At 37.4% G+C, this 17640-nt stretch overlaps 1 protein-coding gene across 1 annotated transcript in view; it reads left to right on the forward strand.

Annotated features, from left to right (window-relative positions):
- The first annotated feature begins 6346 nt into the window (after nucleotides 1–6346).
- The window catches only part of GYS2 (glycogen synthase 2), a 59950-nt gene continuing 48656 nt past the window's right edge, over nucleotides 6347–17640 (forward strand). Inside the window, exon 1 of the mRNA XM_030804441.1 lies at nucleotides 6347–6722. Coding sequence (XP_030660301.1) covers nucleotides 6602–6722 — 121 coding nt within the window. The 5' untranslated portion in view covers nucleotides 6347–6601. The remainder of the gene's footprint in view (nucleotides 6723–17640) is intronic.

Here is a 17640-nt window from a genome sequence, read left to right on the forward strand (position 1 = left end):
TTAAAAATTCCTTAGGAAAATAGAGGACTGTACATGGATGTCACAGAACGAGATAAGGACCAAAGCAACACATTTGATTAAACGTCACTGGATGACTTGATCTCTTCCCAGAGAGATATTATCCCTCTGCTTTCTCTCTTACCCAAAATCTTATTTGTTTACTTCTTTATCCATAGGGGCTATAGCTACCTTTCCCACATTTGATTTTAGCCAAAAGGCCGAGAAGCAATAGCTACCTTTCCTAATCCTTTCGTCTGGTGTAGCAAAAGAAGAGTTTAAAATAAAATTAGAAAAGAGGGATCAACAAACCAAAAGCTCTATTCCAAAAACAATTTCTGAGTATATGGGTAAAATTCAGTCTATACTAAGATAATCTCAACAGTCAGGGTCAAAAATCTCTCTCACAATCTTCAATGTGATGGATGGGCATTGTCAGCTTGGATTGTAAGTTTAATTTAAGGATAATTTCTTGCTTTGTCTTTGGCTGCTTCCTGATCAGCAACTCCAAATGTGCATGGAAAAAAAAATTAACTCAGGAGCTTAAGTGTTTCTAGAAACCTGACAGTTAATGTAGGCCCATAGAGACTGAGATGACTGTGGTGATTTCAGGAGAGATTTACCCAGCTCCAGCTGATTATTTCACGAAGCCGTGCAAATAGAATCCAGAGTGGCCAGATCTGATTTTTGAAGAGAAATCCAAAGCTTTATGTGAAATCTCTTTTGAGAGATGTTTGACTCTTTTGTGGCAACACTGCATGTACCAATCTAAACTCATTGCACCATATTGTGGCCTCTGCCTTAAAAGTTGACCCTTCTGGAGCTCTGCTTCATGTAGTTTACCCTATCCACCCTGCACCTGCTCTTCCTCAGAACCTACTACTCCCATGGCTTCAGTTACCAACTGTGTCCCAGATCTCTCATCTCAGGTTCTTAGTAGGCATAATATTTAACTTCTTACTGAGCATCTGGCTGGTGTCTCAAATTCACCACATCAGAAACAGAAGTCATTCTCTAATCTCTCAAGCAAATCTATTTCCCTCCCACACTCAATATTTCTTATTGTGGTACACTGCATGACCATCCACTTGGTTGTCCAAACTAGAAACCTAGGCATTGACCCTTCCCCACAACCAATCAACTCCACAAACTGTTACCTCAAACATATCTCACTACTCACTTCTCTAATCTCACTGCCATCACTCTAGTGCAACCAGCCACCTTCTCTAGTCTAGACACGTTGGAGTCATTTTAACTGATGCTGGGTTCTAAAGCCAGTATATAAGGTAGGGATTCTGGTCAAAATGTGTGTGCCAACCCTTCACCACATTCAACCAGTGAGACACTCAGATTCTGAAAAGACTGACTGTAAAAAACACAGTCTCCCAGCAGGTCCTCAGTCTGGGCCATCCTGTCTCTTCATTGAGTAAATTATTCCAGGATATTTAAAGTGTTATTTCTTGTTTTTTTCTATCTTCTCTTTGTCTAGCCGACGTAATTAAATGTTCAGGAGACATTTAATTAGTGATTATGTTAAATGACATTTAATTAGTGATTATGTTAAATGTTAAATGTTCACATAATACATCTCCATAATGCTACAAACACATCACCTTAAGTTTCATCCCTCCTTTAACTCATTCTCAGTTATGCAGTGAGAATGATCTTTGGAAAATGCAAATCTTTAGAATGATCCACTATTTGAAATACGTCATACCGTGGAATCAGTTCTCTGAAAAAAATTCACTCTGGTATTGTTTGTTCCAATTTTTTATTGAATAGTTACACAAAAGTGTTTGCTTTGTATTAACTCACTGGGCTATAATTTCTACACTTTGCTATTTATGTGTTCAACTTAAAAGTTAAAACTATAAAGAAATAAAATAATGCAAATCCTATCATGGCTTTTCCTTATTATTAAGATAAATTCAAAATTCTTAGCCCCTTCCCACTTCTCCAGATTCATTCCTATATCACTTTCTACCTCAAGTTTGCTGAATCTAAATATATTGATCTTTCAGTTTTTTGAATTTACCACATTCTTTATTTCTATTGGTCTTTGCATGCACTAGCTTGTCTGCTAGGAACACTTCTTCCTTAGCTTTTCCCATTTTCGATCTCAATTTAAATATTATTTTCTCAGGGACATCATTCTCAATACTCCATATTGAGTTAATTCTATTGTTACATGCTCTCACAGATTCTGTATTCCATTCACCACCCCCAAAGTCCTTTAGTTACTTGTTTAATACCTGCTTTCTCTGCTAGAGTGTAAACTTCATGAGAGCAAGAATCATAATCACAGTACCTCACGTATGGCTTTTAATTCTCCAGTTTCTGTAGTAACAACATCACTACACACATAATAAAGTACATACAAGCAATGTACAGATAAGAACACAAAATTATATAGAGATACTATGTGGGAAAACAAAGGTACTCTCTCTAACCTTAAAAGGCAAAGACTAAATGCTGAATAACTAACTTTCATTTCTGCTTTTATGACATTCAGAAGAATACAGGGATTATCTATCAAATGAATAAAGTTTTACATTCTAGAATTTACGAGTGATATGCAGGCTTCATAACCTCAGTCTCCAAGCATCCTCCCTTATAGTTCTCAACATTCCATTTTTTTGTAGCAAAAAGTTCCCTGCTTAAAACCTTCCAATGACTTCCTACTACAACCAAAATAAAATCCACGCTCTTGACCAGCTTCTCTATGATCTATTTCCCACTTTCCTCTGACCTCATCCCCTCCAGGCTTCCCCTCATTCGTTATGCTTTTGGCTTCAGCCACATTGGTCTTCTTTCTGTTTCTGTAAGAGTTAAAGGCTTTGCTATCACTTCTCTCAGGTCTTCAAATGTGGCCACTTTCTCATCATTTATATCCTAATTCAAATATCACTTCCTCAAAAGGGTCTTTCTTGACTTCCCCACCTAAAGCACTCATTTCTTTCCAATAGCACTCAGTACTGTTTGCAGTTTTTCTTCCCCAGAAATTTAGCAGAACCTGAAATAACATAATTCGTTTACAAGATTAATGTCTATGTGTCCACATGAAGGCAAAGACTTGTCTACTGTTTATTGAAAATATTCTCAGTGACGAGAATAGTAGCACATAGTAGGTGCTCCATAAATACGTTAACTAAGTTATTCTGGATGTGCACCTGCAGGCAAGTCAAGCCTTGGAAGTCTAAAGGCTTTTTGGAAGACTTCTAAGAAGATTCCAAACTGTCAAAGCAAATGTATGGTTTTCTAAATGTATCTAGTGACCTCTGCTGGAATACTTACCAAGGGAACCAAATACAAGTCTTCATTTGTTCCTACTTGCCCTCTCACCTCTTTTCATCGGGTGATAAAATGTTAGCATAAGTATAAAATTTGGTATCAGGGACTTTTGTGAGTGCTTCTCCCAACTTGGAGAAAACCCATCTCCCTTTCTGTCTGGATGACTGTTCTCTTTCTGCTCTCATCTCATCAATTTGTGCTTTTAGCACAAACATTATAGGAGAATGTTCAGGGATATGGGGGGAAGAGAACTTTCCCTGATTCCTCTTCAAATCTTATTGCACAAATGACTGCCTTTCTCTGCACAAATACCTGAACAAAGGGAATTCATCCAGATACTATGGATAGATGAAGATATATCCATCTCATGGATATACTTCATATGGTTCCACTTATTTTACCTCTCTTAACCCAGTGAACAACTTTGAAAATGATATTTACCATTAACAAGCAAAGAATTGGCAAAGGATGTTCTCATGTTGAGAATAACAGGATCAAGAGAATAAGTCTACTATGAGGGATCATTAGGAGATGACGTGTGGCTGAGAGTGCTGGTACTTGACACAAAAACGCCAAATGGGAACTACAGACTAGAAATTTCAAAAAATCAGAATAATGAGTGTGAATGTGTGAAAAAATCATGTGTATTTAATTCATTTATATGATTAAACTTTTGAAAACTGTGTTACTCATCCTATATATGGTGTATATATATATGTGTGTGTGTGTATGTGTGTATATGTTTATTGCAGAAAATGTGTAGAACACAAATAAACAAAAATACCACACAAATATCAATCATAATTACAACCAGTTAAAGACAACTATTGTAAGAGTTTTTACATGTAGCCGCCCATCTTTTGTTTATGTCTATTCCAGCCTTCTATTACATATACTTCATGAACAGAGGTATAGAGTACATTTTCACAAAATTAAATCAATCATACTACCTATTTTATTTTACATCCTACTTATTTTCATTTAGGATGTTATAAAATATACTAATTGATCTTAAGGTCATTTTTCTGAAAAAAAGTTTTCTCTAATTAGGCATTTGATCAGGTAATACATACAGGTGGTACAACATTCAAAAAAATGAAAGAAAAGTAAAGCCTTCTTTTTACAAAACCCTTTCCTTTTCAGTGGTAACCTCTGCCATTAGGGAAAGCTTTTACTAAACCATCATATGTGTTACAAAAAAGGCTGAGATTACTAAAGTGGTTGGCATAGTACCAGGCACCATGTTAAGTGACTTACATAGATTATCTCATCCCCATTTTATCAAGAAAACAAAAACTTAGGTAAGAAATTGGCTCAAGTTTACACAGCAGGCAAGTGATGCCACAAGTGCCTAACTCACAACTAAGCAGTTGATCTCTGGAACAGATTGTAAATAAATAATTTGCCTTATCGTGTAAGCTGGAGAATATGGATCAGTGTGCTCCTGTGGCCTGTGTGACACTGGATGAACCAATCTCAAGGCTGCTGGGACAGAAAACTGCAAACGTGAAACTCTGTCATCACACTGTCATCCCATTCTCACTCCTGTCAACATGTCCTTAGGTTTGGTTTTACTGCAATGTGTACTTGCAGGACTCTCAGAGGTTATGTCAACATAAGCAAACCATTTTATAAGGGAGACAATCATTTTGATCATTTGGGCTCATATGTTTTCTATTTTAGTACTTTTTTTTATTAGCCATATAATCTTTTTCTCACAACACAAACAAATGGATAACAAACTTTGTACTTAAATGTACTTTTCTGGACAAAGATAAGAATCAAATATGTCACAAAATCATAGAAGACATTTATTTATTTTTGTTTTAATTAATTTATTTTTTTTAAGAGATGTGGTCTCACTAGGTTGTTCAGGTTGGCCTTAAACTCCTGGGCTCAAGTGATTCTTCCCCCTCAGCCTCCTGAGTAGCTAGGACAACAGGTGTGTACTACCACATCAGGCTGACATATTTAATCTATTTGACTTACATAGATTTATTAATGTAATATAATGAAATGTGGTTCTGCCCATCTTGAGTCATTGAAATAAGTGTAAGTCAATAAGACCAAGTATATAGAAAATGATTTAAAACCTAATAAAAGGTACTAAAATAGTATTATCAAGTAGCAAATTACTGACAATTCTGATTGTAATTCTAATGTGAAGGATATTTTGTATGAGCTTCAGTTCTGCTGCTCTAGAGAATAATAATGTAAAGATATTGATTTTAGCTACATCTGTAAAGATGGCTCAAAATTAAGCTTGCTTGTGAATGCATCAACTCTCTGTAGGTATAATATAGGTTATGTGTGTATGGGTGTGTAAATAAATTGGAACTATATATTTATACACATAGAAACACAAGGGAAAAGCAAACATAAGCCATTTATCTGCAATCTGATCCCGTTGATAGTTTAGAATCTAATTTCTTTTGCAGTTTTCTTCCCATGTTTGAACATTTACATTGACTGAATTACCCTTTATCAATTTGATAATATTTGAAGGAAATGTACAAACATGACAAAGATTAATTTTTTCTACCTCATTAAAATTATTGACTGATGATTATTGACCAGCCAAAATTACATTTTTTTCATGTTACACACAAAGACATACTGAAATTTATGCTTTTTCATAGGGAAAGTTTTAAGAAAAGTAAGTAAGAAAAGGGGGAATCAGGATCTCTGGCTATCACAAAAATTCAATTTGTAAGTGTAGAATAAAATAACTAGGAATATTTTTTAAAAGCTCTAGAAATAGGAATCCAAAGAAAGAAGAATACTTAGGAAATCCAAAGGGATTTAAAGCATAAAATATGTCCCAATCAGTCTACATGTAATCTAAGGAGGCCTGCAAACTTTATGAGGGGAGTTGCCAATATTGGATCACTTTGGAAATGATGAAATAAGCATTAGTAACTGTATGAATCTAGGAGTCTGGTCAAAAGGACAAGGGCTAAAAGGCTGAACTTGGGTCATGCCCTGCCTATCCCAGGAGGTGCTTTCCTATGTCCTGAATCAGAGGATTTTTCTATTGACAGCTCTGGATTGTTTGGGTAGATACTGATAGGGCAGATACTGTCCTCACAATACCTGCCCAGAAAGACGGGAAAGAGGAGGAAGAATTCCTCCTTCCACCAGGAATTCTCTTGGAAGCACATAAGATCTCATTCTACTAGTTTATTCCCAAGAGAAGCTACCAAAGCCTGGTAACTCTGCCAATTCTAACTTTTGTGTGTCTAAGTGCACTTCTCCTGGGATTACAACTAATTGGAACAGGGATTCAAAGGAGTCTCAGAGGACCATAAGAAGAATGCTTCGAGGCCGATCCCTGTCGGTAACATCCCTGAGTGGGCTTCCCCGGTGGGAAGTCGAAGAACTTCCTGTGGAAGAGTTACTGCTCTTTGAAGTTGCTTGGGAAGTGACCAATAAAGGTTTGTACTGCTCCTGAAGGTGGATCAGTACACCTTCACTAGGTGACTGAGGAATGTACAGTAAGATTTCACAGATGACTCTCTAGTGATAACCAATCGCCAGTGAGTGAGGAAAGCATTTAAACGGAATGTATATTTAGGCTACATTTAACCTCGTCTATTACAACAGGCTATGAATACAGACTTGTGTATGTGCTGAAGAGGGAGAAAGTTGAAAATATTAGCCATTGCTATGGAATGTGCATTTAAATTAAAATTTAAAATCCATATTATGGCAAAATAGAAATAAAAAGTTAATATTTACATTTTTTGTTTTAAAATTTTTCTCAGCAAAATAGTATAATTAAATATTTTATTTTAGGAAGATGTATATGTGTTTAGAACCAGTTGGAAACCTTAACTCTACATTCTGTTAGTGATTATATGAAATGTTTAAGAATGTTTCATATTCACAATTAGCTCGGAATTAATGTTTTAATTCAGGAGCTTCTCAAAAGGCAAAATACTGTGCTCCTTTTCAGAATGAAAGTAATTTTTTTCTTCCATGCTATGCTTATGTAGGAATTATAAAATAAAGAAAATCAAATTGATAAAATTAAAACAATTTGCGAGTGAGGTATAACCTCATTTGTGCTGGTTAAGGGAAGGCAAGGTAGAGAACCACAACGTAAATGATTTTTAAAATAAAGACATCGTAAAATTATAAAAACAATTCCTTGTGGATTTATACTCTCTAGTTTAAAAGTGTCAAGACTGTTGAAGGAACATTAGCAAAGAAAAAGTAATGGTTTTGAAGGCTGAGTTCCTCAAGATTTTGAAGAATCAAGCCAACTGATTGCTGGGTAAATGGCAGTGATGACTTGTGTGATTTAAAGGATCTGAAATTATGTCATGCGTTGTGATATATAACATGTTTATTTTTGATTTTGTGTTTATTATTACATGTCTATTACAGTAATCTAAAGGATCTGAAATAATAACCAGAATGTGATACATTACTTCCTTCTTTTGGCTAATCAGAGCCAGCATAATCTCAAAATTAAAGGCATTATATATGGCATGCATTCTGATTTTTCACCTTATACTAACTGTTCAAAGTTCTCGTGTGTATGCATTCATAAAATCAAAATTAAAAGTCAATTTTGCCTATGTAGAAGTGGACAGAATGCATATAAGAGAACAAAGCACAGTCTTTTTCTCTGTAGTTTAGTGAGAAAGAATCTAGGACAGAAACCTTATTACGGAGAAGTGAAGTATTTTATGAGTACCTGTTTCTGTTGTTTCTTTTTGAATTATTTTTTATTCTTTTCCTCAGATATCTTTATACTGAAATGAGTACCTGTTTTTAATGTCCTTTTTCTAGTCACAGATTTTTCCAGTCCAGTTTTTAAATATGCCCAAAGTTCCTGGGAACAGAACCATCTCTATTACATGTGAATCCCAGAGTATGCCTTGAAATAAAAGTTTTCTCTAGAGAGTGGGCAGGAGCTCAAGGACATAGCTTATTGGTGGATAAAACTGGAACGGACTTCTTAACACTGGAATCACTCCAGAAGATCTCTGCACAAGTTCCTGTACCTGAGCAGAGCCCCTTCTGCTTTCTTCTTTTCTCATCATTTAACAAACATTAAGGGAGCACTGTTTCCTGGGCACTAGGAACATGCCAGTGAAACTAAGTTATTTTATGGATCTTATAATCAGTAGCATGTGTGCTGATCTCAGGGTCTAGAACAGTGCCTGGTACATAGAAAATGCTCAATGGATTTTTTTTTTGAATAAAGGAATACATTTGTTTTTCAACCCCTAAGCTGCCTTTAATACTTATTTTCTACCATTTCCCTTTCAAGGGGAAGAGAAGTGTTTTTGTGGAGAGGTCCCCACAATGTGATTTATCTGAGTTGATATCATCTTCAACATATCTTTATTTTAATATTATCATAGCCTGGTATGGTTAGAGATTTTCATATAGATGGATAATTATTGTGTTTATTCCTAAGAATACATTGCCACTACAGCTTCTTTAAATTTAATAATTTGAATTTTTACTTCCCTGCATTTCATAGTAGTGATATGAGGTATCTTAGAGATCATGAATCCCACTCCTCCACTTGACAGAGAAAATTGATTCATAGAGGCGTTTAATGATCAAGGAAATGGCAGAGTTAGGACCAGGATTTAGGTCTTTTCCAAGGCCAATTCATTTTTTTACTATTATGTAAGAATTAAATATTAAAACCTCAGTTTTCAAAGGAAATATCCTATAGATGAAAGAACACAGTACTTGCAGTCAAAGGTCGTGGATTTCTGAAACTTTCTGAAAAAGAACCCCTTAAACTGAATAGCAGTTTCTTCATGAATAAAATGAATGTTATACTCTCCAGTTATCTTACCATGTTTTCTGGCAAACAAGGAAATGTATTCACATCCAAGAAAACAAAAGATTTCTTAGGAGAAAAATCTCTTGCTGCCAGAATTTTGCCCATGAACAATGGAAATGTGAAAAACATAACAAATGAGAGAGTCACAGTTAGTTTTGGGTACTAATTCTCAGACCTCAAAATAACCTTTTTAATTTGTTAATATTAACCTTGAAATTTATTGCTTTTATTCATTAATCCATTTTATTATTCGATAAGGATTCATCAAGTGTCTATTAGGTATCAGGCACTGAGAGGCAAGGGAGATAGAGTTAAGAATACAGAACTGATTCTTAATCTTCAAGAATTGACAAATTTGTAGAAGGTAGCCATTGAACATACAATACAGTCAAATGTGATGAGTGTGAGACTAAGGGAACCAGGTGTCCTAAGACTATACAGTGTACCATGGAGTGGGGAGTGGTTTCTAACCTAGTTAGCTAGAGGTTTGGGAAAAACCTCTCTAATGACGAGACGTTTGAGCTGACACTTGAAGGATGAATAGCTAAAGGGGAGAAAGTGTTCTACGTGAGAGAACTATAAATGCCAAGACGCAGAAGTATTCTCCGTTCGAAGATCTGAGGGGGTCTCAGAGAGGGAAAAGGAGAGGAGTATGAGAGAAGATGAGAGAGACCTGCAGGGACTAGATTGTGAAGCTCAGGGGGAGTTAATAGCCTTGAGGAGTTTTGTCTCCAGACTATGAACAATGAATGGGGAGTCATTGAAATTCTGTACACAGTAGTGGGAAGTGCTAGGTAGTCAGGTGTGTTTTGGAAGAAGCACTGTTACCAGTTTAGGGAGAGGAGAGAGTAGAGAAATTGGACTGTGGTGTGACCAAGGATGGAAGGTTTTGCCCAAATGTGAGGGGAAAAATGTTTACTCTCTCCTTTGCCCAGGTCTTAACTACAATCATTTCTTCTGCACAGACTTGCTCAAAACATTACAGACTATGGAGAAATTATCATGTTAAGGATATTTAGGATCATTTAAAAAGCTTAATAAATGTTGTCACACATAATGAAAGTTAATTTAAGAGTTGTAAAGACTTGTGCGATGTAGTCCCTAAATAAATGCTTCCCTCTTAAAATGGACTAGAAACAATTTGTTTTTGCCTAAGCCAACATATTGCTGGACATACTTTACCTGCTTCCTCCTCAGTCTTGGCACGACACCTCTGAATTACATGGTACAAGTGGCACAGGGAAGAATTCAGAAAACTATAGTCAAAGTGGTTATGGAAGAAATTATAATCATGAGTCCACTATTCTAGACAGGAGTTCTAAAGGTGACGACTTTGATATCAGCGAACTCAAGGAGTTTCTAAACCTTCAGAAATTATATCTAAAAATTAGGTGCACGTGTATAGAAGTACTTTTCTCTGAGAAGAGGACTTCACACTTCCATCAGCTTCCTGAAGGCCCCTGTAATTGCCGTAAAGAACAACTGCTCTAAGTTTAATACTAAGCTACTGGGCTGTTTTTTGTTAACACAGAAGTTTTCCAAATGGCTTTCCTCTAGAGCAGAATAAAAAGGATCCCATCCTTCCCAAGACCTAATGATGTTTATCTTTTGTGATACTATTTTTGTTCTTCCTCTTTTTCTCCCACCCCCCCATCACTTTTAAAGATCCATCAAGGCCCAGCATGGTGATTCACACCTGTAATCTCAACACTTTTCAAGGCCGAGGTGGGAGAATTGTTTTAGACCAGGAGTTGGATACCAGCCTGGGGAACATAGGGAGACCCTGTTTCTACAGAAATTTAAAAAATTTCTGTAGCTGGCCATGGAGGCTCACACCTGTAGTCCTAGCTACCTGAGAGGCTAAAGCAGGAGGATCACTTGAGTCCAGGTGTTCTAGTGAGGCTTCAGTGAGCAAGATTGCGCCATTGCACTCCAGCCTGGGTGACAGAGTGAGACCCCGTTCCAAACAAACAAGCGAAAGCAAAAAGATCCATCAATTTGTTGCTCCATTCCTTTACTTACTGTCTTGCTGTCGACAGCCTGTGGGCTCTAAAGTCAGACTGCATGATTTGGAATTCCAACTCCACCATCACCTGGGTAATGTTGAGATTTATTGCATAGCCTCTCTGTGCCTCAGTTTCTCCGTCTATAAAATAAAGATAACAGCATCTGCCTGTAATAATGTTGTGAAAATTAAAAGAAATACCCGTTGTAAATCACTCAGAACTGTGCCTAGCATTTAATAAACACTCTGTAGGTATTAGCTTATTTCTTTATAAAATTTATTCATAAAATGAGGAAGTTAGCTCATGTATTGTCATACCAGCTTTCACTTTGAATGAGCCCATAATTGCATTTTTAAACACAAAAACAGGAAGAATAGGAAAAAATATATATACATCAATGTTACTTCAATCATGGGATACATAGTAATTAGGATTTCTTTGCCCTAATTACTGATGTGAATAAGCCGGAGGGCCATGTCAATGGCATCTCAAGCTGTTATCACACCGTGTGAAACACACAATTTATGTAAAAACTATGCTTGGTTGCACAGCTTCAAGGAAAGCACTAGTCTACTCACTTCCTTTTCATTCAGCATGCTATGTCTAGGCCCCTTTCATATAAAATATTTGGAGCTGCCATTGTAGGTAGTGCAGGTGGTCTTGTTCAAAGTGTATCACCCCCCACTGCCAAGACTGTAGCTGCTTTGATTTTAACTGAGGATCTAGAAAGGTGCTGGGAACACAAATATTTGCTGACCTTTGTCGCAAGTAGCACCGAATCGCCTTCCTACTAGACCTGCATCCTTATAAAATGATATTCTAACTGTATAATGACATACTCTGCTTCTGCAACTGTGTTTTGGAACAGGAGGGTCAGATTAGTAGCCATACACACTGAAATAGTCATATGACTTCCAAAGTCTGTAATTTTTAAGCATATACAAAATAGTGAAAATTCTCCATATGTGTATAATATGTATATATGTGTGTATACATATATATATATATATATATATATATATAGAGAGAGAGAGAGAGAGAGAGAGAGAGGTGGAGAGAGATGGGGGGAGAGAGAGAGAGCAAGAGAGAGGCAGAGAGAGAGATCCTTATTTTGGCTGATATCTATTCTATACTTCTTTGAAATAGTGATTTTTAGTAAATTGGCAGTGTTGCCAGATGACGACTTAGAGTTTTAACCACCTCATTGTTATATGTACCATGGTAGCTCATCTTTTCTTTCAGGCGAAAGTTGTGATACTTTGTCCTCACACTAAACATAGCCCCCATGTTGTTCCAGGAAAATAGAGATCAATAAAATACAAAGTACTTGTTTAAAAATGAAGGTTAAGTTCAAATTCAATGACCTACGCTGTGGTAAAACGATCATTCATTAATGATATTAAGTGTTTTCTTTTTTTATGTCAGAATAAAACTATTTATTTGCAGATTCAAAAATATATATGTGTATGTAAATCCCCTCAGTTTATACCTCAAATATGAAAATAGGAATGACCCTGTCTCTATGCTATTGCATTCACTTATATTCTAGCTGGCTAAGAGAGAAGTTTGGGGCAAAATGTGCTTTATAAATAGTAAAAACCGAGGTAAACTATAGCACAAAGTGTGCTATATAAACAGTAAAAACTGAGGTAAAAATCTGGGGAGGACAAAAAAAAAGGCTAAAATGGTGTTGGAATATAAGTAATAGCAGTAAAAGAAGCTCCTCAAAGGAAGACTGTACAGGGAAATGTCTGGAGGGGCAAAGATGTACTTACAATCAGGCCTCAACCAATATGAGACTGACTTTCTTTTATTGATATATAATGTGTTTATATGTATCAGGTATATGTGACATTTTGTTACATGCATATAATGTATAATGATCAAGTCAGGTATTTGGGGTATTCATCACCTCAAGTATTTATCGTTTCTATGTGTTGGGAACATTTCAAGACCTTTCTTCTACTATTTTGAAATATACAATATATTGTTGTTAACTATAATCACCCTACTTTGCTATTGAACATCAGAACATATTCCTTCTATCTAACTGCCTGTTTGTTTCCATTAACCAACTTCTCTTCATCTCCCTTCCTCCCATAACGTACACACCCTTCTCTGCCTCTGGTATCTGTCATTCTACTCTCTACCTACATGACATTAACCTTTTTAGTGCCCACATTTCAATGAGAACATGCAAAATTTGTCTTTCTATGCCTGGCTTATTTCACTTAACGTAATGACTTCCAGTTTCATCCACGTTGCTGCAAATGATATGATTTTATATTTTTATGGTTGAATAATATTCCATTGTGTGTATACACCACATTTTCTTCATTCATTCATTGATGGACACTTAGGTTGATTCCATATCTTTGCTAATGTGAATTGTGCTGCAATAAACAGTGTGGTACCAGTATCTGTTTATTATTCCGAATTCTTTTCCTTTGGATAAATACCCAGTAATAGGATTGCTGGATCTTATGACAGTTCAATTTTTAGCTTTTTGGTAAATCTACATACTGTTTTCCATAGTGGCTATACTAATTTGCATGCTTACCAAGGGTGCCTAAGAGTGCCTTTTCCTTCACATCCTTGCCAGCATGTGTTATTTATTTATTAATTTATTTAAATCATGATGATTCTAACTGGCATAAGATGATGTCTCATTGTGGTTTTGATTTGCATTTCCCTGATGATTAGTAATGTTGAGCATTTTCCCCATACCCATTGTGCATTTGTATGTCTTCTTTTGAAAAATGTCTATTAATATCCTTTGCCAATTTTTTAATGAGATTATTTGTTTTTCCACTGTTGAGCTGTTTGATTTTCTTATATATTCTGGAGATTAAGTCCTTGTCAAATGTATGCAAATATTTTCTCACATTCAACAGGTTGTCTCTTCACTGTGTTGATTGTTTCCTTTACTGTGCAGATGTATTTTAGCTTAATATAGTCCCATTTGTCTATTTTTGCTTTTGTTGCCTGTGCTTTTGAGGTCTTGGCCATAAAATCTTCGCCCAAAGCCATGTCTTGAAGTGTCTCCCTTATGTTTTCTTTTAGTAGTTTTATAGTTTTAAGTTTTATATTTAAGGCTTTAATCCATCCTGAGTTAATGTTTTATATGGCAAGAAATAGCGGTTGTGTTAGGCCATTTTTTGCATCACTATAAAGAAATATCTGAGGTTGAGTAATTAATAAAGAAAAGAGGTTTAATTTGCTTATGCTTCCACAGGCTGTTTGGGAAGCATGGCACCCACATCTGCTTGGCTTCTGGTGAGGCCTCATGTCAGAAGGCAAAGCAGGAGAAGGCACATCACGTGACAAGAGAAAGAGCAAAGGAGAGAAGGGGAAGACCCCAGACTTTCTCTCTCTCTTTCTTTCTTTCTTTCTTTCTTTCCATCCTTCCTTCCTTCTTGCCTCCCTGCTCTTCCTTTCTCTCTCTCTTTCTTTCTTTCTTTCTTTCTTTCTTTCTTCTCTTTCTTTCTTTACTTCCTTCTTTCTTTCTTTCTTTCCTTCCTTCCTTCCTTCTTGCCTGCCTGCTTTCTTTCTTTTTCTTTCTTCTTTCTTTCTTTTCTTTCTGTCTGTCTTTCTTTCTTTCTCTCTCTCTCTTTCTTTCTTTCATCTCCTTCCTTCCTTCCTTTCTTTCTCTTTCTTCTTTCTTTTTCTTCCTTCCTTCCATTCTTTCTTTCTCTTTCTTCTTTCTTTTCCTTCCTTCCTTCTTTCCTTCCTTCCTTCCTTCCTTCCTTTCTTTTTCTTTTCTTTTCTTTCTTTCTCTTCTTGAGACAGAGTCTCACTCTGTTGCCCACAATGGAGTGCGATGGTGCAATCTTGGCTCATTGCAACCTCTGTCTCCCAGGTTCAAGTGATTCTCATGCCTCTGCCTCCTGAGTAGCTGAGGCTACAGTCATGTACCACCACACCTGGCTAATTTTTGCATTTTTAGTAGAGATGGGATTTTGCCATGTTGGCCAAGCTGGTTTTGAACTCCTGACTTCAAGTGATCTGCCCACCCTGGCCTCCTAAAGTGCTGAGATTACAAGTGTGAGTCACCACAACTGGCTCCAGAATCTTTTAAACAGATATGTGAACTAAATGAGCAAGACCTCACTTATCACCAAGGATATGATGCTAAGCCATTCATGAAGGATCCTCTCCCATGATCCAATGGCCTCCTGACAAGTCTCATCTTCAACATTGGGGATTACATTTTTTTTTGAGACTCATATAAAACATTTTTATAAAATTCTTAAATTATTTAAATTATTATTAAATTCCTTTGGAGGTGTCATATTCCTTTGGCTTTTTATGTTTATTTTGTTCTTGCATTGATATCTATGCATCTGGTGTAATGATTGCTGCTTCCAGTTTTGTAAATTTGTTTTTGTAGGGGAAGACTTTTTCCTGAAGATGCATCTTGGTGTTGATTGAGTAGGGCATTTTGATTTTGATTTCTAGGTGCATACAGTAGCATAGTCTTCATATTATTTTTTTCAGCCGCCAACATTATCAGCAGGGTCTGTGATTTTTTCAGTGGCTTAGGGTGCAGTTGTTAGTGAAGGTGGTGATGAAGTTGTGCTGGAGACAAGAACATCAAATGGTCCAGTCCTTGGCCCCAGTGGTGGTGGCGGGCCTATTATTCCTGTCCTTGGGCCCCAGGGCTGTGTACATTGGCACTGATGATAATGAGTCTAGTTGGGTTGATTCTTTGGCCTTCAGGCAGCTTGCTTGGGTGCCAGTAGTGGCCATAGTAGGCTGGGCTGGTGTGTGGGTCCTCAGGCTTCTGGGAAGTGGGTGTGATGTGGGTAATGGCTGTAGCAACTGCAGGACAACCCTCTGGCTCCCAAGCAGTCTGCACTGGTGTTGGTGGTGGCTGCAAGGGCTGAATGAGCCAGTCTTCAGACCCACAGGTGGCATATGCAGGTGGTGCCAGTTGTGATGGCAGTGGCAGATTGGGTAGGCCCATCATCAGGCTTCTGGGAGGGGTGCTTAGGTACCAGTCATGGTGGATGGCACAAGGCTGTCTCCAGGTTCCCAGACAACTTGCTTAGGCATTGAGGAAGGCAAAGCCAGGCTGGGTGTTCCTGACCTCAGGCCACTCAGTGGTGTGTGTGAACACTGGCTATCATAGGCTGGAGTGGAGTGATCCTCAGGCCCCCAGCAGAATGCCTGAGTGAAGTAGCAGCAACTGCATTGCTGCCCTGCTCTTGATGGGGTGCAGGGTGTGTTGCTTTCAGTGGCAGCAGCCATAAATGGGTGGCTGGTGAGCATGTGTTTCAGCCCCAGGTGGTGGCTGCAAGTGGGGTAGCATTTTCTTAGGGAGCTTATAAATGTGTAGCAGCCCTGCTACTGGGGGTGGGGGAGTCCACTTTTAATGACACACTTTATACCTGGTGACAGCTGCCAGCAGTAGCACTCAGCTGTGGGTGGGGGATGTCAGCAGAGCTTCAGGGATGTGGAGATGCAGATGATGTTGTGGTCTGAGGAAAGATGTCATCTGGTGGGGGCTGGGCTCTCAAAATGACACCTTGCTGCTCAGTAATGGGGATGGCAGGGGTGGGACCCAGTGAGAGCTCCTTCTCTGGAGCAATGCCTTTGTGCAATCGCTGGGCAGTTCCTTATGTTAGTCTCAAGGCCTGCATGGTCAAGGTACTTTCCTGTGGCTAGGATTCCTGGAGTCCATAACGCAGATGTGGACCACTGGGAGTCAGTCACTTACCACTTACCTTTCCACGCACTTGGGAGCCTCTCCGGCCTCACAGAGGATCCCTATTGGGTAGGCTTCCTTGCTTCCCTCCCCTTCATTGCCTTACATGCTTCCTGTCACTTCTCTGTTGAATTCCAGAATTCTCTCTTATGTGAGATTTTCTACTTACTATTTTGGTTCTTTGTGGAGGAGGCGAGTATCAGCTGCCTTTATTCAGTCATCTTCAAGCCCCTTCCCTTGAAATTTTTAAAGCTTTATGTTTTTATTTCTAATAGACTGAAAGAGCATAATCATATTTTACTGTAAGGCTATATGGGGGACTATCTGAAGGCCTCAGCTGAGTAAAAGAAGTAGGAAATTAATTAACTATGTTTTTCTTTTCATTTCATTTCCCAAATCAAATCATTTGTTTCTTCAAATAAAGAATGTCTATTTCCCCCTTATGTTCTTCAGCAAATAAAAATGTTTGCATCTACCAAAGTATATATGAATTTGAAATACATACTCTAACAAACAAGGCTGTTTTAAGATCTCTGAGCAAGATGCATAGTTGCAAATAAAAAGAGTTTTCAAGGATAAAAAATGTAAATAAAACATCTAATAAATGTGTACCATCAGAAACTTATGGTATATTCTCCTGGAAAAGATGAAGATGAAGAAAACAAGTCTACAGAAAGGAGAAATTCTTTGGAAATTTTTCATTTTTGTGGATAGTGGTTTTGAAGAAAGCTTAGATATATTTAAATATGTTGCTAAGATGTGACTCCCACACTTTAAAGAAAAGTTCCTCATTTTAGTTGCCCTTGCAAATTGGCTAAGTTTGTTTT

The sequence above is a fragment of the Nomascus leucogenys genome, chromosome 23 (assembly GCF_006542625.1).
Source record: "Nomascus leucogenys isolate Asia chromosome 23, Asia_NLE_v1, whole genome shotgun sequence".
NCBI lineage: Eukaryota > Metazoa > Chordata > Mammalia > Primates > Hylobatidae > Nomascus > Nomascus leucogenys.